General features: G+C 44.3%; 4 protein-coding genes across 5 annotated transcripts; 1 reads left to right on the forward strand and 3 right to left on the reverse strand.

The window, feature by feature from the left end:
* Window positions 1-366: 366 nt before the first annotated feature.
* On the reverse strand, window positions 367-10,647 carry LOC131886457 (early endosome antigen 1-like). The gene is made up of 10 exons (XM_059234807.1): window positions 10,399-10,647; window positions 9,881-10,301; window positions 8,408-8,606; window positions 7,762-8,343; window positions 7,480-7,627; window positions 7,178-7,408; window positions 5,176-5,442; window positions 3,145-3,906; window positions 1,329-1,688; window positions 367-934 (listed from the first exon to the last, which is right to left on the reverse strand). Exons 1-10 carry the CDS (start codon window positions 10,438-10,440, stop codon window positions 716-718), a joined length of 3,231 nt encoding a protein of 1,076 aa, XP_059090790.1. The 5' UTR covers window positions 10,441-10,647; the 3' UTR covers window positions 367-715.
* Window positions 10,648-16,370: 5,723 nt separating this feature from the next.
* On the forward strand, window positions 16,371-19,431 carry LOC131886671 (NEDD8-activating enzyme E1 regulatory subunit-like). Of its 2 annotated transcripts, none has more exons than XM_059235068.1 (4): window positions 16,371-16,841; window positions 17,899-18,158; window positions 18,222-18,474; window positions 18,549-19,431. In XM_059235068.1, exons 1-4 carry the CDS (start codon window positions 16,529-16,531, stop codon window positions 19,406-19,408), a joined length of 1,686 nt encoding a protein of 561 aa, XP_059091051.1. In that variant the 5' UTR covers window positions 16,371-16,528; the 3' UTR covers window positions 19,409-19,431. The 2 variants fall into 2 exon arrangements, with proteins under 2 accessions (XP_059091051.1, XP_059091053.1); XM_059235070.1 differs by having other exon boundaries at window positions 16,372-16,817.
* LOC131886672 (uncharacterized) lies at window positions 19,342-20,415 on the reverse strand. Its single transcript, XM_059235071.1, has one exon. It carries the CDS (start codon window positions 20,238-20,240, stop codon window positions 19,530-19,532), a length of 711 nt encoding a protein of 236 aa, XP_059091054.1. The 5' UTR covers window positions 20,241-20,415; the 3' UTR covers window positions 19,342-19,529.
* Window positions 20,416-21,371: 956 nt separating this feature from the next.
* LOC131886486 (uncharacterized) lies at window positions 21,372-22,782 on the reverse strand. Its single transcript, XM_059234848.1, has one exon. The coding sequence runs from the start codon at window positions 22,668-22,670 to the stop codon at window positions 21,456-21,458; it is 1,215 nt and encodes a 404-aa protein (XP_059090831.1). The 5' UTR covers window positions 22,671-22,782; the 3' UTR covers window positions 21,372-21,455.
* Window positions 22,783-23,116: the final 334 nt, after the last annotated feature.

The raw sequence follows: 23,116 nt of genomic DNA on the forward strand, positions 1-23,116 counted from the left end.
GATCCTACCTTCCCTTCCCTTCTTCCCTCTTTGGCTCTTCGCTGTCCACGGCTGAGATGAAGATCCTTGACGATCCAGTCTAAGCCGAGATTCTTTGAGCTTTATTTACATCGTGTCAACAAGCAGATGGGCTCTTGGGATTCCTCCGGAATCGGCAGAAATGTGGAACCAGTGCAATCCTGGTCCACGAGAGGTGAGAAGTCCTAGCCTTCTCCATCTTGCTTGTGTCTACTAATTAACCCACACTTCCCTTTCCGAGGTTGCAACGATGGTCAAAGGAACCGCATTGGATCTTTGATCTGTAGTGGGTTGGGGTCTTTTCTTCTCGAACTCCTGATAAGAGTGACAAATAAGTAACGAGCTTCACCTCTTTGAACGGATCATCATCTCCAACTCCCCCACGTACTGACGGGTAGTTTTTGGGTTAATTGCAATGATATATTGTAATTAGCTAGGAATGGTGGTTACATACTCTTCCGGGTAAAACAGATAACAAGGGGGTCATAAATAAGGGAATCTGAAAAAGGGGAATCGGACCTTTTACAAGCAGTTGAGTTCATCAATGAACCTGCTCCTTCCACAAGGAATGCACGTGGTCGTCGTTGGACTGGATTTGTTCTCCATCTCCTTGGCTCCACCCATGTCTCCCTCCCAACCCTTTTTGGCTCTCCGCACCACCCAAATGAGTCGAGAAGGGGGTGGGGTTGGCTCCCTGTCATTGTAACTCAGAATGACACTGATCACAGACTCGCTGAGGTTTCTTGTAGTTGGCCATGGGCGCCTGTTTGGCCGAGCATTCGGCGCAGAAAATCTGACCACAATTTCGGCAGTGGTGCTTGCGATTGGTGAGGGTGAATGGACCCGAGCAACCTTGGCATTGGGTCACTTCCGAGTCGTCGGCCCATTTCCGGCCCGTTTGCTTAGCAAGTTCCACCTAGAGTAAGATACTCAAATTTGAGACAGTCGTGCTAGCAACAATTGGCCAGATGGTATCTTCTGAATGCTCTGGTGGCACGACACCCACACAGGCACACAAAGGGGGATGGATGAGTCGCTTAAAATATGTCCTTGTGGTGCCAAATAACTGTCCGGATGTCTCTTGACAAAGCAATAGTATTGCCAGCCAAATCTAGTATTTCAACAATAGGCCTAGAAACCTTCACGACACCCGAGGCGAGGCGAGGCAAGGCAAAATTGACGAGATCCCGTCTATATACGTAGACAAGCAACAAAGGGAACATCTACCATCGCGTGGGTGGGATACTTTGAACACATGGGAAATTAAATATTGAAGCATCCACCACCATGAAAAAGACCCTGCCTTTCACCTGTATGGACTGATTTTCTCTGCCCAGCTCGTGCAAAGCGGCCTGAGAGTCGTCAAGTTTGCGTCGAAGTTCCAGTACGGTCCCTCGGGATCGCTCCAATTCGTTTTCGGCCAGCAGACATCGTTCCAACAACGATTTCCGCTCATCCGAGGCCGATCCCAATTGGGCCTCCATTTCCAATTTGGCACTCAGAGCCGCATCTAGTTGGGCATTCAGCTCCAAAGAGTGGCCCTTTTCCGACTTTAATTTTTCGCGCCCTTCCTCCAGTTGAGTTATTTGACGGGAAATCTCATCGTGTAACTTTGCGTTCTCCTCTTGGAGGGCTTCCAAGGCCTGGATGTGGTCTTGCCTCTGGCTTTCCTGGAAAGAAAAGTGGAACTGAAATGGTGTTTTCCCCCTTATCAGGTGGCACTGAAGGCATGGTGTGGAAAATGATGGAATTGAGTCATAAATTCCAAGTGTCTACGATCAAATTTATGGCATTGTAAAATGCTAAATGCGTTCTGATGTTAATGAAGGGAACGACGGAGCTCAACGTTCTAGAGGGTCCATGTTCCAGTCAGAAATCTCCATAAATCCTTCATTACATATTTCATACAATTCATTTCATTCTCATTCAGTAGAACAGACGCTAGATCGGGCGCCCCAGAGAACTCTCGTCTCACCTGCCTGTTCCTCGAATTTCAGCATAAATAGCATTATGCAAATGCATGTTTCATTTGGAATAATGGCACAACCTGGGATAGCCTAGATTTCTCATCAAAACGCATTCCCTCCTTCTCAGCTCGCCTCAGTGAAACGAACATCTGCAAACAGACATCAAAAAAGGGACAGATGTTTTCAAGAGTCCTCAACATTGATCATCGTCGTTTAATCCTCTTCTGCTTGCTTCCATGTTCCAATTAGGCTTCACCAACACCTCCGTTTAGCCTCTATGACACGAGAAAACTTTCCACCTGGTCCCCTCAAAGAACTCAACTTCCATTTTTCTTCCTCCGAGGTCCACGTCATTCCCGTTCCCCAACTTGAACTGGGTCAATTTGCATACCATCAAAATTTTCCAACCACTTCAAACAAAGCCCAAGCTGGAATTAGTGAGGCCAAACCTAATCCAGTGGGAAGAGCTGGCCTGGCAGTATATTGGCAAATGTCGTTTTCAAAGCCTTGTCTATCCCCCAGTCTTTCTTCGCCATTGAAAGTGGGCCATCATTTGGGGCGACTAGAAATGAACCTTGGCAGTGTACTGGGAGAGAAGATCTCCTGAATTTCAATGACCTCAACGAGGAGATCGACGACTGAGTCGAGTCAAAGGGATATAACATGGCCACTCCACAAGATACGCATTTACTCCCTGTCTTTGGAGTGGAACCTAGCTTGTCGTTTCTCTCACTTGTAGCATTAAAATACGTCCCTACTCCATCGACCAGATGAGTTTTGTTTTTTTGGTTTTTCACGGGCTTTTCGAACCGCTACAGGAATGTTTGGAACATTGAATGCGACGATTCTACGATGTTGTTCTTCTGAGAGCAAACAAAATCGTCAACATGGAGCAATAGTCTGATCGTCATGATTGATTCCGTCTCATGCCAAACCCAGATTGATGGCACATTTAGGGCAAATACGAGAGCCATCATAATTTGAGCACTTGAGCTCAATTGACCGAGAACACTTCCCTCCTTTCTCGTTGATTTATTGCAAACATCAACAAATGCCTGAAAGAGCACGACGAAGGCAATGCATTTCCAAGCCAATGGGAGAAAAATCATATTTGCAAGCCTTCCAATTTAGAGCTACGCGTACCATTCCTCTTACTTACCATTTGGCGCTGAAGCTCCAGAGATTTGTGCTCGAGAACAGCTCGCTGGCTTTCGAAATCAGTGCCAATCTGAACCAGCTTGTTTTCTTTGGCAGCCATCTCATTTTGGGCATCCTCCAACCGACTTTGGAGCTCGACCTTGGCACTTAACAGAAGTTCCTTGGCCTTGCTCAGGTCGGAAATCTTCCCGTGGCTCTCCAACTTTTCCTGTTCCAAGAGACTTTGCAATTTACAGATCTTCGTCTCGCCGGCATCGACCTCCAGGCGCATCGCGTTCAGATCGCGTTTTGATCGCGCGATGTCCTCCTCTAATTGGGCCTTGGCATGGTTCGAGGTCTCGAGTTCGGTGCTCATTGCAGCCACTTTGGAAGCGGCCTCGAGCTTCAGACTCGATAACATGGCCACTTGGTCATCCAGGGTGGACAACAGATCTTGCTCCTTGTCTTTGAGGTCCTTGATGGTTGCCTTGGCTTGGTTCTCCTTTTGGACGGCAGTCTCCAGTTGGGTTTGCAGATCTTGCATAGCCACAATTCGCTCTTTCTCCGTGGATTGTAAAGCCTCGCTCACTTGCTTGGCTTCCGCCAGAGACACCTTCAAAGCTTGATTCTCGGCTTCAATCTCGGCCTTGTCCATTTGAATGCTTTGAACCCGGGCTTTCATCTCTTGTTGTTGGCTTTCAATTCCGGCTTTGGCCGACTTCGCGTCCTTCAGTTGGTCTTGCAGGATTTTGGCATTCCGTTGAGCTTCGCTCAAGGTGGATTCCTGCGGATTTATAGAGAATGGAGCGAATTTAAAGAAAACAGCATCGAAGAAGGCCAACACTAGGAAACCTTTCAAAAATGTGTGAGTGCCAACGCTAACCTTACCGAAACACCCCAGCCCCCCNCCCCCCCTTGAAAGGCACATGTTTTACGAGGATCCCGGAAAGAAAGAGGAGACGAATCCAAAAAGAGGATTCCTCCGTTAGATTCAGTCTGATTTAGTTTGTTCGAGTAGAGGGAGGGAGGAAGAGATTTGCTCGACCTAAATCTTAGAATAATGCGATTCATTTCTTCGTCCTGTTTCTTTCCACAGAGACTTCGTGGACAATCTTCATTTCTTTATTCATGGAGAGGTGAATGATTTTCCTCAATGCTCAAGGGTGTTTCGTTAACTAGATAAATCTCTTTGAATGCTTACGATTCAATCAAGATAACTAGACAGTCTTAAGTTGAACAGCGCTATATGCAAAATGAAATCAAAAGAATTGTGGCAAACTTTTTCACGTTATTTTGTACCTGAATTGCAACTCTGAAATCAACAAAACCAAGCCCAATGGAGTCTTCGAGCTACAATCAAAACAGGCTGTAAAGCATAACAAGCATTGCGGATTCAAGTCTATAAAAAGCCCCTCTTGAGCCAAAGAAATTGTGTTGACAAAAGCATCTCGTGCTTTTTGTGAGCATCGGAGAAGAGCAAAAAGAAATTAATTTAGGACGAGAAATCATAAACTAGAAGGTACTGAGCCTTCACGAGGAAGATTTTGGGGGTGTTTTTTTGGCCAAGAAAAAGTGGGTGGAGAACGGCACCACGAGGCTTTCACAGATTTTCGAGCTTAAGCTCTTCCATCCAGCGATGCATTTCCAAGAGATTGGAAGGGGAAATGTGGATGGAGCCTCGGGTCCAAAAGTGACATCTCTAAGCGGACGAAAAGTTAATCCTCGTATTAGTGAAATACCATGAGAAATAATGGCATGGAGTACAAACCGCAAGCCAGGATCTTAAAATCCCTCCTCCACACACTCCACAGAGTGAGCTTAAGAGGGGGAGACAAAATGTGACAGCCATTTGTTATCATGAGAGCCTCTTTGGAATTGCGGGAAAATGTCAAGTCCAACGACCGCATCTCGCATACATGTATGTGGCTCTAGTTTGCGTACCAGAGTACAATAAAAACTGCCGGAAGATCATCAAACCATGACCGAAATGACTTTGAGAATCATGCGTACACACTACCATATACAGTAGTCACCGAATGGGCAAATCACCCACCTGTTCTCGAGCTTTGGCCTCGAGTGCTTGGTACTTATTCGTCAGGGATGAGATTGCTTCGTCCTTATCACGTTCGATGGCCTCAAGGGCTTCCTCCAATCTTGAGCGTTCCGACGTCGCGGTACTTTCCAAAGTTTCCACTTTCTTCGCCAGTCGCTCACATTCCGCGGTTTTATCTGTCAACGAGGCCTGAATCCGCCTCGCTTGTCCCTCGAGGTCCTGTCTTTGGGCGCTTTTGGCGGTCTCACTGGCATGCAACAGCTCACTCTGGACATCATCGTATGGTCGAAACAATGGAAGAGGAAGAAGACGGATGTTATCAAATACTACTCACCAAAATGCTTTAGTGGTGGGAGCCATCGCGGGCCGGGCTAGTACAAGTATATATTTCTTTCAGTTCAGTTCCCATTTCTGAGAGAAGATTCCGCTCGAGTCGAGGAATATTTTACATATCGGTCTTTTTTTGCAGATAGGATCGACGAAGCCACCAGATGAAATTTGCTCAAGACGAATCGAACTTTATGCTTGAATGGGTTTCGTTCAAAGACCAGCTTTGTGTGCCTTCTACTGTACTGGCAGAGCCATGCGAACATTCACAAATCGAATATTGGCTTTAGAATTTAGAGTAACCAAAGATAACCATGTTCAATTTCCACGAGAATGGCTTCCAATTTCTTATTCTTCGATTAAATCGTGATTTCAGAGGGATTTGACGATGCATATTGACATACGAATTCGACCTTGAAGTTTTCAATTATTTAGAGCTCCACTCCTCTCCGGTCGTACCTTCAGATACTTGATCAGATTGTGTCAGTAGTTATGTTCACCTTGAAGTTCTTGCTCTCATGGACAATACCAATAATTTCATTTGCAAAATGAAGGGCAATAATGGTTAAAAAAATGCCCTTTAAAGTTTTGACGGTTTTACCCAATCATCTTGGCCTTTTTTTAGCTCTCAAACTCATGTGCAACAACTTCAGTTTTGTTACCTGATGAAATTCTAGCCCATATAAGACACCTACATGCCTAAAGACAATATAAAACTAACATTTACAAAAACATAATTAAGGAAAATTGGGAGCCCACTTAGTTTTAGCACTTACTTCGATATTATAATACGCTCTCTTTAACAGCTACTTAGTTTTATACTTAATTTTCATCGTTTTTAGCTACAAAAAGCCCTTTTGACGATTCGGATTATCCCCAATTTTCAATAATCAATTTCAAGGTCAGGTTGAACGCAATAATTTGAAAATCATGGGAGAACTGGCCTTGTTTAAAGAGGATATTAGTGAATGACTCAAAAAAAACCAATGGTTGCCTCTATTTCAAAAGGAACCGCTATACTCAGAATGTTCAAAAAGAAGGGATAGTGTCGAGAATGACAAAAATTCCTTTGCTGACTTGTCAATATTTTCTTTTGACAACGAAGGCTGTTGAGTTTTGCGAGGGAACCACTATTGAAGTCTAATCGGACCCCCCCAAAAAGGAGAAGAGTACGAGTACAATACAATGTGTGTTGAAATAAGAAGAAGTAGCAGACGATGAAAAGATTGATTTGAAAGAGATTTCCAGTCCTCCTCGGAACCACAAGGACTACGCAAGACGAGCTAGGAATGCCGATTTCTGCCAACCTAAAACTTTGGCGAAATGCCCCTCCGGAAAAAAAGTTCCCATTGAAGATGATGGAGTTCCACTAGCAGAAACCTCACCCAAACCTCGAAGGGGAAACTTTTTAGCTTTTCAAGAGCTGTTCAATCATTGGTATAAGATTGCCTAACCATACGCTGTGGACGACGAGAGAAACCAGCCGACGGAAGAAAAAATGCCCTATTATTATTTTTGTTGTTGTTGTATCAAAACTACTTGTCACAATATTGGGTCCATCTCATTACATTGTGAGTGCACACAATACAATTCACTGACACCCGAAAAGGCTCGAGGGTATTTTGATTAGGCGCTTCTTTAGACGCCCAAAGAAGACTTTCTCAGGGTTTCTTACCTTGCTTTGAAGATCTGTCTCGAGTTTGGCGGTGGACTTTTGCAAGTGCTCTAACTTGACGGTTCTTTCATCCAGATTTTGTTCTAATTTCGAGAGCTTTTCTTGGGCCATTGCCGTGGCCTTTGTGCTCTCACTCAACTGGGTGTGCAAAGTTTCTACCTTTTTCGCTGATTCTTCCATCAATTTCTTGTGATTGGACTCTTGAGACTTGACTTGATTTGTCAAGGAGATCTGCAAAGGCCCACAGAATGGAGAAACAATTTCGAGACGAAATGATGACCTATTGTCCGAAGGGAACTTACATTTTCCTCTTTCAATTGCTGCAAAGCGGTGTTCACACCCTCTCCAGCCTCGATTTTGAGCAGAAGGTCTTCTTTTTCAGAACTCATCTTCTCAAGCCCATTTTTCAGGATATCGAGCTCTGATTGGAACCGGCCGATGTCCTCTTGCCTGAGGATCAATTGAACATGAAAGAAAATGGAAGGCTTCAAGAGATGGATTTCTAATTACAATTGATATCTCTTCTTTTTCTTAACTAAAACCATGACGATTTCAAAACCTTGTGCAATCGCAGGTTTCATTACCTGATTTCCATGTTCCTCTGATAATCTGAGATCTGACGTTTCTGCTCCAGCACTTGACCTCTGAGTTCGTCATTGATCTGACACTGATCGTCATAATGGGTTTGGAGGACAGAGAGTTCCTGGCTCAAATCACTGGCTTTGCCTTGCTCGGTTGAGAACTTTTCCTGTAAACGTTGCATTTCCAGACCTAGTTTTTCCGCATCACTTTGCTGAGTATTGGTCAAGTAACTCATTTGCGTTTCTGTTGCCTTCAGTTGATCTCGTAAGGTCTCTAATTCACTGCTATTGTCGAGTGCTTCAGTCTGGCTTTGGCCCAATCGAGTCTGAAGCTCTTCGATAACATGCAATTGGTCATTTAATTTGGATCGAAGATCGACCAGCTCCACATTTTTGGTATTTTCTAACTCATTTTGCAGTTCTTGAACCCGTTGGTCGGTCAAGCCTTGATGCGACGATTGGACCAGGTTCAATTCGGCTTGAAGTCTGTCAATCTCTTTATCTTTTTCCCGATTCATTTCATCCATCATTTTTTGGACTTGAATAAGCTCCAATTGGAGAACATGGGCGTCGTCCACTGAGTTGCTGAAAAAGCATTAGAAACATATCCGATAATATGAAGGGCTAGATAATTTTCATGAGAACTCACCGGTTGCTCAACTCTTTTTCCATAAGCGCCAAGCGATCTTCCCAAGCGGATTTTTGGGATTTCATGTCGTCCACGAAGGATTTAAGTTCCACATTTTCTGAGGCCAATTGAGAAGCTCGCTCAATCAATTTCTCTTTTTCTCGGGCCGTTAATTGGGAATCCGACAATTGCTGCCGAAGATTTAATACTTCCTCCGTGACTGCAAACAAAATGTCGAAAAATGCTGGATAACAAAGTTGAGATTTGATTATTATTTTTTTGCTTTTTTTTAACTTTTATACATATCAATTATTTTCTATCAATTAATCAAATAAAATAAAATGGTCAGAAAGGAACATGTAGGCCGACGGACTTCACACACAATAAATATTAAATATATGGCGTCAAAAATCATAAAATGACAGCAGCAAGTAATTATTGCGCCCTTTAGGAAATCAGATGAAAAAGGAAATACGTGGATTGTTTTTTCATTATGCACCTAGTTCAAAAGTCCTCCTCAACGCCACCATGTCAAAATCAACTATTTTTTTCCTCTAATAAGTAGGGATTAATAATGATGAAGTGCTCAAAAAAGATTCGAGGATGAGAGCATTCGACGCAAACAACCCGTTTCAAACGGCATTAATCAGCATCAACCCTACATTCGTAGCCAAACCTCGAAGTGTTAAAAACGTCTGTAGGATACGGTTTATCTACCTACAAATATTTCTTTAAAATGATGTCATCCTGGCAGGGTGGTCCATAATAAAATGTGCAAAGAAAATTCCAATGGAAACCAAACACGGGTTTGGCCGGGCAAGACATATTGGAAAAATATAATGCCCAAATAGCTGATAAGGGTTTCAAGGTATTCGACGCAACTATCATTGAATGCTACCAAATCCCTGTTCCACGGTATGGCCCAATGGCAAACTAACCGGAACTCTTGGGCTAGAATTCCGCCGGTTCGTCATCATTTATTTGACTACTGATTAATCTCATGGTTCCGGAATGTTGTCTATTGATCCCCCTGCTAGTCTAATAAATGTTCCAGTCATGTTTAGTCCCTAGGACTAGGCTTTGAGAAGCCTGTTGACCAACCCACTTTCTGGCAACTTCTCAACTCAACTGACAACCTTGGCGCAAAACCAGATTTCTCATGGCCTAGCCCATTGGGAGAAGGTTCTGGAAAAAGGGGAACCCATAGAGGACACACCAAAAGCTTGGAATTAACAGACTGTCTCATCATCATCATCATCGGCCCATAAATCAAGGCTTTCTTGGCCAAAATCCAGCCCCAATCGGCGTGGCTCAAGCGCATTTCGGCCGTGAACTGATTCAAAGATTAGGTAACGAGTCAATACGACAACCTAAATCTAAAAGTACTTTTGATCAATTGTCGTGGGGGAGTCCATTGCTTTAAATATAATGGTGGCCTAGCCCATAGGGTTGACCGGGTCATCGAGTTCAGGCCCGAGGTCCAAGGCGTCTTACGTAGTCGCTTGCCCTCTTGCAGAGCGTAAATGTGATCGGGCCCCCATTCTTGATCGACTGGTTCCGGGGCTTGAGCCCGAACGGGTCCACTCCGGAGAACGGACTCGTTCAGGGCTTCCACTTGCCGTTTGAGCTCGGTCGAGTAGAACTGCTCCTCTTTCAAAGTACGTTGGAGATCGCTGACCTCATCTTTGAGGTCGCCAAAGCGACCTTCGGTGCGTTTGGCCGTGTTCAACGAGGCCTCGGATGTATGCTGGGCCTCGAAATGGGCCTGGAGATCATCAGGGGAGAAGAACGTGTTGTGACAGGCGGGACAAATGAAGCCTTCTTGGCCTTCGGTCAAAGGACTGGGCCAATCCGGCGAGCCGTGGGCGGATGGGCGTTGAGGCGAGGGTGAAGGCGTGGACGACGTCAATTCGGCCTGGAATCAGGATATACAGGACAATCGATAAGGCTTGGTGTGTGATGGGTGAAGTCCAGAGGCATATATAAGTAAGTGATGGATGGATAAGACCCACCTTGTCAGCGATGTTCTTGATAAAGCCCTTGAAGGAATTCATGATGACGACCGAGGGTTGGGGAATTGGATCTACCACATGTTCGTCCAATGGGGGGGATAAATCAAAGACCGTGGGTGGAAAGGATCTGGACGATCTGGACCCCGGGATTCGACGGAGTGTCCAATTCAAAAGCCAGGGTTGACTTATTTTGGTGGGATGATCCTGCTGTTGGATTGAGTGGATCGAGCAGCTACTGTCAGTCAGTCACCTCTCACCTGAGCTGAATGAGAGGTTGGGTGGCCTCAGAGAGTCATCCTGGATTATTGGGGCTTGAAACTGGATCCAGAAATGCTGCTTTTATGGGAACTGCTCTATGAAATGATTCAAACTACCGCGAAAAACCAGCAGCTGACGTGACTCAATGTAGCTAGAGGGCTTGTCCCGCTTGTCCTCTAAATGTAGCCATAGAAAAGACAAGGTGCCCAATCTATCTCCAATAGACATTTATGTCAAATCCTCGGCTCATTTGAGCTGATATCATTTGGATATTGAGGGAATTTGATAATCATATCCAGTTGAAAATTGACACAGCTTTTCAAACGCGTGGTTGGCTATATCGGACGTTTGAGTCCAGAGATAGTATAACAATGCTATCTCGGTGCAAGTCAATTTTTCAGCCATAGGACATGTGAAGCCAAGGAAATTCAAGTAAAATGTGGTGCGTTAGCACTGATTTTGAGCATTTTGAAGAGGGAGAAAGAAGACAAACATTGCAACCAACCTAAACTCACTGAATGCAAATGAATTTTCAACCATCAAGTGAATTGTGCTACAACACTCAAAAATATGTTATTTTTTGCGCAATTGTACTCAACTCTTGGTTCTATATAGAGAAGTGTAAAGCTTTGGGATTTCATACTAGTGCGCCCTCTGGTTCTACCATGAAGAAAGTGTCACCGCACTTCTTACTGATGTCAAAATGTTGGCACCAAATATTGTTCTTGTAATTCTGCCTGTTTTTGTCACTTGCCATGTAATGACTTCGTTATCAAGTGAATGTTGAACTCAAATAGTTGAAAATAATTGTTGAACGATTTCCTAAGACAGCGAACAATTTTATCAATGAATATTTGGAAGCACTGGATGTGCTTAAATCATGGTAGTTCTTGCCACGATTGTGGCGCAGCCTGACGAACTCACACAACTGAAATCCGATCCCGTACTTTACACGTCTCTATTAGAATACTGTTTGCTTCAACCAGCTGGGATACTGAATTAGATGACAAATTCAGTCTATGCCTGGTGCGGGTTGCCTGTAAAGTATATCTTCCTCAGAATGCTTCAAATCAGGGTTGCTGCACTGCATTCTTCTTGAATTTCCTTGTTTCACATGCCCTATAGAAGCTTAATGAGCGTTTTGAGAGCACCTCCAAGCCCTTGTGAATCTAGGCTAGTACAAACAATGAAGTCCACTTTTCTTTTTCTCTGGCTACTTCATTGTTTAACTTGAAGGAAAATTGCCAAAAAAGGCCAGAACTATAGAAATATGGCCAACATTGATAATAGGATGACTGCAACATGTGGAAATGACAACAATAAAGGAACCAAGGCATAGAGAATGCAATAAGGGCCAGGCGTACTCATTATCAAAGCTGATGGGTGACAGCTGAATGGCTAATAGGGGTATGGTTTCTGATTTTTAAACAAGTGGCTGGAGTTAGACTGTCCACTGGTTACTGATTCAGTTGCGGTTATAAATCACGACACACACGATTTTTACTCCTCTAAGTTTCTTCTTTTATGTTACAACTTTTTCGTGGCCAGAATGTTATTTCCCCATGTTTGAGCAAAAGAGGGTGCGGTTTTGGCAATTTTCGTCTGAAGTTGTGAAGTTGGATGGATAAATGTATGACCAGATCAAATAAGAGAAATAATTTTTGCAACAAGGTTCAGTGAGACATTGGTGGACATATTCCGAAATTCTTGAGAAAGCCGGAGTTAGACTAGTCAACTAGGGTCCAATAGAAACGTGTAAAGTACCGGATCAGATTTTAGCTGCATGAGCTAGCCAGGCTGTGCCGCAATCGCGGCAGGAACTACCATGATTTTAGCTCATCCAGTGCTTCCAAATCATCATTGACACAATTGTTTGCGATCCTAGGACATCGTTTAACAATTATTTTAAACAATTTCAGTCCAACATTCATTTGCTTAAAGATGACATTACTTGGCAAGTAACAAAAAAGGCAAAAATAGGAAAACAATATTTGAAACCAACATTTTGTCATCCATAAGATGTGTGGTGACACTTACTTCATGCTAGAACCAGAGGACGCCCTAGAATAAAATCTCAAAGCTTTACACTTCTCAATAGAGGATTTCAAAAGGTTAAGTGACTCCTTCTTTTTCTTACCGCGGGGAGATGAAAAAGTGTCACACGCCTGTTTGAGCTGTCTTATGGTGCATTTAGACAACACTTGTTTTGACACATGTTGTGGTCACATACGGCTTTCACATGACATATTCTCGAACACATGGCCACATATTTGATTTGGAAGGCCACATATTTGATTTGGAACCTGCTCCAATTTTCTGCAATATGTGAAACAATTCTCAGGCAAGGTCAGGGCAATTGCCTAACGCAAGATTAAGCGTAACCTTTATGGATATTTGCAATTGGGATTTTTTTCACAATACTCAATCCTGTTGTGGATGAAATTATTTGATGACTAAAATTCAAGTTTAAAGGCGTTCAAACTTACGGCATTTGCGAGATATGTTGGAAATTTGAAGAAACAAAATGCAACAAATCTCGATTTGTGTCATATTGCCAACTTCTCGTCGAATATGTGATCAGAATATGTGTCAAAACAAGTGTCGTCTAAATGCACCATAACTGGGCCCGTCATTTTTTTTTTTAGTTTTATCCCTTTTATCTTCTGTCAACGCCAAGATAAAGTCCTCTCTGGCCAACGCCAAGATAAAGTCCTCTCTGGCAACCCTTTTCAACGACAACAAACCTGACATCCGTTTATTGACAACGCCGGTTGAAGTTGGGTGATATACTTGGACTTTCCGTCTATATCTGAAAATACTTCTTGAATTACTCCAAATTCAAACGAAAAAGTAAGAAAAAAACCACTCCAGCAAGAACTGGCTCTCCTTTTGAACAAGGTCGTCGGGGCTTTTTAATTTTTTTATTATTTCATTTTAAATATGCAAATCTTTGATTGCGACTCTTGGTCATGTCAACTTGTAAAATAATCAAATTGGGTATGTATACAACTTACGCAAATATGGATAGAAATAAATAGAAGAAGAAACCAAAATGGTTAAAACAGTAAAACATTTGATTAGGGATATCACAGCAGAGATGACTAGAATTGCTTGATTTTTAGCACTATTGTGGCCTTAACCATGAATGTAGCCTTCTTGAATTAAAATAAATATGAGCTCTTTGGCACACTTTGCATTAAAATAAGTGCCCGTTCAAAAATGTTTCTCTAGGAACATTGAGGATATGAGAGAGCTCTCGTATTGGGAGAGGTTAGAAAGGTTGGGATTGTACAGTACTCAGAGAAGGTATGAAAGATATCTGATATTGTACATTTTCAAAAGCATTCATGAGCTTTGTCCCAAACCAGGATTTAAGGTCAATTGTAGTGACCGTAGAGGCTTAACGTGCGTTTTGAGAGCACCTTCAAGCCCTCAAGAGTCCAGGATAGTTAAAACAATGAAGTCCAACTCTCTTCTTTCTCAGGCTCCTTGATTGTTCAATTTGCTGCCCTCAAATATTCGTAGGGCTTATGTAGGCGTTGATCCAATAGCAGGATTTAAGTCAGACTTGGATAAGTTTTTGATTAAAATTCCAGATCAACACCTTATATTCAAGGATTAGCCAGATCAGTCAATTCTAATTTGTTGGTCAATCAAATGATATATATAAATAAAAGTCAAGTAAAATGAATAATCTTCTCGTCTTGAACTGTTGGGATTCCAATCCTGGTAGCGGTAAGGAAGTCTGCAAAAAAAAAGAAGAAAAAAATATTATAAACGTGTTAAAGTGACGCAACTGATTATCAGAGTGAGTTTGTTTTTACTGCTGCAATTGTACAAGCCACAGACAAGCAGGCAAGTAGATTTAATGACTTAACCTTAAGTTGCAGATATTTGGCTAACACGTAAGAAATTGATACTTTTCAGAATGTAAAGTGTGCCAAAGAGTTTATTTTTTAATTCAAAGAGTTACATGCATGATAAAGGCCACAATAGTGCTAAAAAAAAGTGGGAAAAACATGCAATGTCTTGTGCTAGTCTCAGCTAGAGACCCTTATCCTACCCCTACTAATCCTACTATCCTACTAATGGTGCATTTAGACGACACTAGTTTTGACACATATTGTGATCACATATTCGACGAGAAGCTGCAATGTGATACAAATAGAGATTCAGAGAATTTACACACACCAGTACTACACAGAAGACTATCTGTGTCAAATATACTGGGCCTTGACGAGATTACTGGTTCCCAATGATGGCGTGCGATCAGGTGACAAAGGTAGGAATGTTCGTTGACCAAAATGAAAAGTTTGAAAAAATATATAAAGTTCCATTGGTTTCATTTGTCAGTCCATAACAACGTTTCCTGCCGTCATTACAATGGTGAGTGACTTACTTCAGAAAATTCAAGAGGGCAAATTGTATCATTTTTCTTGTACTAAAAATAAACTTGTTTGGTAAAACCAAAACATCTGATTTATTTTATCGTTGAATATGTGTCAAAACAAGTGTCGTCTAAATGCACCATCAGCATGGCGTCACATGGACTGACCTATCACAGACCAGTGGTAACCAAAAAAATCAAATAACTTATAAAGGAAAAATTGATTCTTCAAAGTGGTTTACAAGTATGATTTTTCCTGTAACCGAAGATCCTATTACATCATTTTACTGTCTTTCAAACGTAGGCGAGCGGTCTAATGCACCTGTTAGAGGCATGAGTTCGAATCCCACCTTGGCAAGAAAACGAGACTCGCTTAGTACATGGAGTACGGCAGTAGTGGAGTGGAAAGCTCTCTGAAACCTCGCTAGAAGACGTTTCAGTTTTGCGTTACCTCCCAATCCAGTGCTTGACCAAATAGATTGAACTCATTGAGCACTCTCTCAGCCGGAATGCATCGGATCAGGCGGTATCGCATAGCTCTACATAACCTCGCTAGAAGACGTTCGATGCGTTCGATCTTCGACCGAGCTTTCCGCTCCACTACTGACGTCGTCCATGCCTAGTACTAGAAAATAGTGAGTGGTGTGAGCACAGCGAAGCTTCAAGCCAAATACCAGAGATTCAGATTCTGGTCACCACTGGATCGATGGGCGGACCGACATAGTTTTTATAGAAACATATAATTGCCTTAAATACCAATCTATCATTGGAAATGATATAAGGATAGAATTATGTGTCATCTTCAGGAGTGGACGAAACGCTAGCCTTACAAATCAAGCCCTCGGAGGACCATGGCTGAACCATAATCAGAAAACTGGTCGGACTTTCAAGCAAGAATGGAAAGCTCATGGGAAGCCATTCATTCCTGATTCAGAACGCAAATAAGATTGTGCTTTGTAATTTGCAGGCATTTTCTTCCGGGTTTGATTGGGCCACTTGACTTCCCTAGCTCCGAAATAAACCTTGTCCAACATTTTCTTGAGCGGATCAACTGGTCACCCTGATTGTGCTCCAAGCCAGAGAGTGTTGCGGGGTGACCGAAGTGGAGGCCAAACGCTTCAAAAGTGGCTCTGGTAAAAACTCAAACACCATGAAATCATGGATGGCCCACGATATATCATCTTGATAGATAGCCCTTTTAGGTGATTGGCCCAGGTGCTTTCGGTTTGATTCTCAATATGGTTTTCACCGCTCAGCCATAAACCCTCTTAGTGACTCTCGAGCTCGAATTGGGTCAGTAATGGCACTGGACACTTGGCAACGCTGAATGGCCAGCCGACAGTCCAGAAACAAGAATCTGAAGTCGCGGATCGCGGATCGCGAATCGCCCCCTCCAACTGCTGACAGACAAAAGTTGGGCGGCTGGTTCGTCCCTGGGTCCTCGTGGGTCCCCGTAGTGCCTCGTGGTTGCCGCTACTCTGCCCCATGACCTCGACGCCTTCGCCCTTGGGTCGTCCGTTGACGGCCTCGGGTTCGCTACCCGGTTCGCCCTTGGGCGCCGAGAAGACGCGCCGCTACGACCGGCAACTCCGCCTCTGGGGAGACCATGGGCAAACGGCGCTAGAGGCGGCCAAATTATGTCTGATTCACGCCGGCGCCACGGGCAGTGAGGTCCTCAAGAGCCTGGTCTTACCGGGGGTGGGGGCCTTCACTATCGTGGACGGCCAGCGGGTGGCGGCCTCGGATGTGGGCAACAACTTCTTCTTAGAACCCGGTCAGTTGAAACCCATCGAATCCCGTGAGATTCAGGGTATGACACATGAACCACTGGCCCATCTGAAATGGGCGGGGATGCCACATTGACCTTTGGACCGCGAATCAAGCTATCCCATTGCGTTCTGCCGCCCATCGGACTGACCCAAGGTCTTCAAGACTTTGTCTGTCAAGTTTCAGCTCCATCGAATGACTGAGTCAAAAGCTATAAAAGCTATGCCCTCTCAAAGCTGATGACACGATTCTACCTAGATACAATGAATGAGTTGGTCCTGTTTGGGACAATTTTGATGGCCAGATGAAAATATGGGGCTCGGTCATTCGTTCTGGACTGGGTTGTGTACTCCGTTGGAAGAGGGCAGCACTTTTGACAAGTCCATCTATGGAGCTGGAATAAAGTCCGGCTGTGTCTCTTTGATCATGGGAAGCAAGTGAATGCATGGCATTTTGCTGCCCAAGGTCAATGCCCGAGCCCGGCATCACCGTCCAGGTGCCGATGGTTCATGATTTACACGATAAAGCGGTATAGCTGACTTAGAAAAGGCTGTTCAAAATCATCAGGTTTTACGAATCCAACATTATGGAACTCAGTTTTAGTTGGCATGAAGTTTTAGGGCCTGCGAGTTTGTCGCTGCTCATGCTTCAGTAAGAGTACTTATAATGCTGACTTCATGCATGAGATTCGTTCTGATTTTATTATGATGAGCATTATCAGTTGAATCTTTTTTTTGTGAACCATACTTACGATCCATTTTCCTGTCTAGAATTAAACCTAGTTTAAGTTTGGGCCGGTTGATTTGTATCATTTAAAAAATGTGTTGTCCAACAACATCCGGGCTTCGTTTAGACAATCTGTCCTCTTAAAGCGCGTTCTTAAAGGCCTTTGAGAATCATGTCAGAGATGTAAAGGCCTTAGCCCAGATGAAAAGTGCTCTTTGTCTTCAAAGAGCCACCGACCTCAGGTGCGGGATTCCTTGAGATTCGAATCACCGTGTAAACGGCCGGTCACAAATGTCATCGTGTGTCTTCTCTCTGTGGCCGACAACGATTTCCCTTGCTAATGAAAATGATCTTTTATTTAGAAAGTCTGGGTCAACCCCGAGGGGCGGCCGTAGCCCAATATCTGTTGGAATTGAATAATGAGGTGCGCGGAGATTCGGTGGACGAGACGCCTGAACATATCTTGGCCCATCGGCCCGACTTCTTCAAATCCTTCACTCTGGTGGTGGCTACGGACATGTCGGAAAAATCGCTAAAGCAGCTCTCCAGCCTATTATGGCAAGCCAACATTCCTCTCATGGTGGTCCGAGCCTATGGTTTTATCAGCTACATTCGCTTACAAGTGAGACAACCAGTCCACAGAGCCCACGAATCACAGGGTTTGACGTGATATCCCATGTTTTAGGTGAAAGAGCACACGATTGTGGAATCGCATCCGGACAACGAGTTTCCTGATCTGCGGCTAGACCAGCCGTTTCCGGCCTTAATTCAGTTCATGGAGTCTCAAGATATGAAGGCTATGGACAAACACGAACACATGCACACGCCATACGTGGTCATTCTCTATAAATATCTCCAGAAGTGGAAAGCCGAGCATGGCAATCAAATGCCCATCAACTACAAGGAGAAGAAACAGTTCAAGGAGACGATTCTCGAAGGTAGTTCGGAAACGATTGGCCTGTATCTAATCAACAGGATTGGCCATGTAATATTTTTGTTTCTTGGTGTTCAGGTGTGCTTAAAAGCCCCGACGGTTTACCCGAGGACGAGGAAAACTTTACCGAAGCTGTGAATGCCGTCAACACCACCTTGATCCCCTCCAAAGTCCCCGACGAGGTCCAAGCCATCTTGGACGACGACCAATGTATGAACCTGAATCTGAAATCCTCCGACTTCTGGTTCATTGTCCGAGGCATTCGCGATTTCCTGGAATCCACCGGACACTTGCCTTTAAAAGGCACCATCCCAGATATGTTCTCTGATTCTCAGCGATACATTCAATTGCAACTAGTGTACCGCAAGAAAGCCGATGAAGATGCCGAAGAGGTTCTCAAATATGTCCAGATCCATTTGGAAACCGCCGGACGACCCGCGGAATCCATTTCCGAAGCCAAAGTCAAAAGTTTCTGTCGGAATGCATTCAATCTGAGACTCATACGTTGTGGAGCCTCCATCGCGGAGGAATTTGATGGCCACTCACCTAATAATCAAGAACTGGGGCAAATCTTGGAGCAAGACCCGGATTCACCCGCCATCTACTATGTCATCTTCCGCGGGGTCGATCGGTTTTACTCTGAACATAATGTCCTCCCGGGGGTGCTGGATGATCAAGTCGAGCCTGATATTGGCAAATTGAAAAATTGCGTGGCCAAAGTTCTCGCGGATTGTCATTTAGCCTCGGTGAACATCTCCGACGATAACATTCATGAGGTGTGTCGCTATGGAGGCTCGGAATTACACGCCATGGCCAGCATCATCGGTGGCTGTGCGGCGCAAGAAGTGATCAAACTCATAACCAGACAATATGTGCCTATCAGTAATTTATTCCTCTACAATTGCATGACCTCGCAGACGATCACGCTCAAGGTTTAAGTCCAAATATACGAAAGATGTCACTGCTCAGCATTCATTTCACAGCTTGACCAGCGACTTAGGCTATGTTGACCCTTAAGTCATACCCGAAAATCGAGACAAAATTTACCCTATCATTATATTATTCTTTGTGACCCATCATCCATTCTCGCACTGCCCAGCGAGCATCTTTATGGGCCTGTCCCTCGTCCCCTGGGACTCGGAACTTGTTCCAATAGCTCTGGTAGTACTGATGAAGTTTGACGGGATCTCTTTTGGCATCTCTTGTCACGGGCGCCTCTATTGGAGGTCGAATGAACGAGGTCGTAGGTTTCGTGCCAAAAGGCACCATCGATTGGCTCCGTTGACGAACCTGACCATCAGGAGCGACCTGAACCCGCACCCGAATTTCAGCCTCCGACCTCGAGCTGACCGTTGAGCTAGTCAAGGTAGATCCGCCTGAGCTGTGCCACGTGGCTGAAGTGGCGTCAATGTGGTCTTTTCGCGTGTGTTCCAAGGCCACTGAAGTCTGCCCTTGGGCGTATTGGAACACTTTCCTCTGACGCATTCGCTTTTGTCCTCGAACCAAGTGAATGGAGCTGGAATGGTCATCCTCGGAAGGGGTTTGAGCCCGGGAGGATGAGCTCGAATAGGCTGAAGAGGACGACGACGAACGATCGGGGGCCTTCTTCCGATGTTGTTGAATGGAGTGGAGACGCGATTGGCGCTCCTCGTATTTGATGAGACGCTTCAGGTCTTTCATGAATTCGTCCAGTTGAATATCCGTGATAGTGGTGTAGCCTAAATCCCGTAAGTGTTTTTGCACATCTTCTTTGGAAACCGGAAGGACCATGGTTGTTCCACGTTCACTAACCCACACGTGTTTCTACTTATTGAGCGGCTGTCCAGGTACGAAGACGTCCAAAGGCCGTGTGAAAGTGAACGAACGAACGAACGAACGAACAAGTGAGTGAGGCGGCCAGTGGAACCAAACGGATTTTCAAATCAAGAATGTCACTCACTGGATTTGAGGCTGGCGCCGAAAACCGACAGTTAGTCACTCAACCTTTGAACCGGAATCCTGAACTGAAATCTCGGCAGAAGAACTAAAGGGTATGTAGGGAATATATTGTTGATACCGATACGTCGGCTTATGAAACGCTTTGATTATCAAACTAATCCAAGATGCAGAATACGGAATCAGTAACCTTTTCTGGGGGGGAAAGGGATTGGGATTGATTTTTAAACCAATCTCTGCTCTTCTCCTCCAACGATCAAAGAAAAATTTTAAATGTTCAATTTCTTTGTGACGTTGATTCAAGAAAACTACTTGTTGTCAGACACTTTGAAATGAATTTTCTGCCGGTCCATCAGTCCTAACAGCAAAAAATATTTCTTCAATTGATAATAAGGCACAATATGGCTGAAAATTGACATTACTTATTGGACTCATTAGAGTCATCCACTAGAAAAGGCAGAGTTCGGTTAAGGAAACAATTCCCGCTCAAGTAGCTATTTTCTTGGTTTTCGGGCGTCCCAGTTTCCGGATTTCCCTGTCTCTTAAAATATTTCTCATTGTCATTATGGGACTGAATTTGAATTAGTATGGTATCAACACAAAATAAAAAAGTCTTGTTTCCCAGGACTTGTAACTTAAGAGTTTTTTGTTCTTCAATTTATGTTGTCTCATGCCTCGTACCTTCCTGACAAACATGTAAGTAGCAAATGAGTTATGATTTTGCAGTCATCACAACATAGCGTTGATACCTGGCTTCAGTGCCTTAAACCATGTTTTTGACCCAACCATGGCCAAGCTCATGAACTTAGCTATATCTTTCAGTTCTATTAAATGCTGATTTACCTGAAAGTTCATGCTCCAGGAGAAACAAAATGCTATCTTTTGTACAAGGTCCCCATCTCTAGAAGTCCATCATCAGGATATATGTTCAAGTTTGCATGAAAACGGAAAGGTGGCTGCAAAGAGTTCAATGCAAAAGCCCTATATTGTTCAAGTGGTCTTAAATACTATGCATGGATTTGAAGTGTCTCTGAGGATATTCGTTTCGGATCAGGCTGTGATCTGTCCACTCTGGATCATGTTGGCGATCCGCTTGAAGATGTTGGCCACTTGTCGCATGACGCGCAGACGCTCCTCCATGAGTTGCAGGAGCTCCTTGTATTCCTCCGGAGTGGTGCACTCCTGATTAGTGGGAATATTGTTGTAGTACTCGAGGGCCTTCTTGTAGCATTTCACCGCGATGGGGTATTCTTTTCGCTGATACCACCAATTGGCCAGCCGCATGCGGGTTTGTCCGGACTTGCGGCGTTGTGCCCACGTTAGTTGCGAGATCTCCTTCTGCTTCTCGAAATGCAATAGTCCCATGAGGTATGTGATCCTGGAGTTGGTAGGGACGTCCCCTTTGCGACCCAAGGTCCCATAGGCCATTTCCGGTTTGAGAGACACTATGGAGAGCTCGTTCTTGAACATGGATTGGACCACCAGATCCAACCCTTCGACAACCTCGTGCTCACCCACGTTGAACACTTGAGTTGGGTAATCGTCGATGATAGTGCCATCCTTGAGCTTGCCTTGACTCTTGACCAAGACCGTGTCGCCTGGTTTGGGTCGCCCACTGTCTTGGAGTCCATCCACGAGGATGCATTTCTTGATCCACCCGTTTTTGGTGACACTCTTCCAATGGAACTTTTGACCACTAGGACGCTCGTCATCGCGGTCACTGTCGTCAGAATCCAACTTAATATCAGGCATCTCCAGATTCTCATTCTCCTTGTCATCCGAGCATTTCGGGTCCAATCCATCCAAGGGCGGAGATTTGGGTTTCTTCCGTTTACCCACTCCACTTCGTTTTCGTCTCGCTCCTGCCCGCTTTTCCGAGTCTATTTTTCGGGGAGCATTATTGGGCACTGATGTGTCTTTGGTGTCATTGTACGCTTCGAGGAGCTCTTCCTCCTCAAGCTCCTTCTCAATGAAACTTGTCACGATGGTGGGAAAGGAGAAATCTGGAACTCTGTCTTCCAAACTCGATGCACCGGTATTATCTTCTTTCTCACAAGGACCATCGTCCACGGGGTTCGGTTCGGAAACCTTCTTCTTCTTTTGCCTGCGGCTCCGTCGCTTCTTGGAATTGGTCGAACCTTCATCTTTAGTTGGCTCTTTCTGCAAAGTGGGAGATACTTTGGGGATTGCCCCTTGGTTTTGTGGATGTGACAAGTCGTCCAGGTTCAGACCTTGCAAATCCATGGTCAGGGCTGAGTTTGCCATTGTTTCCAAGATTGAAGCTCACAAATTATTTTCAAAGCAACCCTCTATCTAACTTAGGTCTGGCTGGCTCTTAGTCTCCTGGCAAGGTTACCCTAGATATTCTGCCCTACGACTCTGTGAGTGCTTTCTCGTGTAGCATATCCAAAAGCTACCCTAAATAGGATTTTGGATGCTCGCCAACTAATAATCGTGGAACAAAATCTTTCCTTACAACTCCCGTCAAGTGTGATACAAGAGTAAAAGTTTGATCAAATTGGAGCCAGACCTAAGCGGTATTGATTGAAATGCATTTGGGATCCATTATCTGGATCATCGCCCAAGTTGACTCAGTAGACCAAACAGTACTGAATGTGTTCCACAAGGTTTTCAACGTGAACATCTTTATGCCAAGAAAAAACCGCACTGGCCTACAACAAATTAATAAGTGGAAATTTGGATGGAAGCCA

Source organism: Tigriopus californicus, chromosome 9 (assembly GCF_007210705.1).
Source record: "Tigriopus californicus strain San Diego chromosome 9, Tcal_SD_v2.1, whole genome shotgun sequence".
NCBI classification, from domain to species: domain Eukaryota; kingdom Metazoa; phylum Arthropoda; class Copepoda; order Harpacticoida; family Harpacticidae; genus Tigriopus; species Tigriopus californicus.

Excerpts from the sequence above, each read along its gene's own strand:
- LOC131886672 (XM_059235071.1), bottom strand. The coding sequence starts at position 20,240 with ATGGTCCTTCCGGTTTCCAAAGAAGATGTGCAAAAACACTTACGGGAT.
- LOC131886486 (XM_059234848.1), bottom strand. The coding sequence starts at position 22,670 with ATGGCAAACTCAGCCCTGACCATGGATTTGCAAGGTCTGAACCTGGAC.
- LOC131886671 (XM_059235068.1), top strand. The coding sequence starts at position 16,529 with ATGACCTCGACGCCTTCGCCCTTGGGTCGTCCGTTGACGGCCTCGGGT. Across the intron at positions 16,842-17,898 it reads GTTGAAACCCATCGAATCCC|AAAGTCTGGGTCAACCCCGA; the intron begins GTGAGATTCAGG and ends TCTTTTATTTAG. Across the intron at positions 18,159-18,221 it reads TCAGCTACATTCGCTTACAA|GTGAAAGAGCACACGATTGT; the intron begins GTGAGACAACCA and ends CCCATGTTTTAG.
- LOC131886457 (XM_059234807.1), bottom strand. The coding sequence starts at position 10,440 with ATGAATTCCTTCAAGGGCTTTATCAAGAACATCGCTGACAAG. Across the intron at positions 10,302-10,398 it reads TCAAGAACATCGCTGACAAG|GCCGAATTGACGTCGTCCAC; the intron begins GTGGGTCTTATC and ends TCCTGATTCCAG. Across the intron at positions 3,907-5,175 it reads AGGCCAAAGCTCGAGAACAG|GAATCCACCTTGAGCGAAGC; the intron begins GTGGGTGATTTG and ends ATAAATCCGCAG.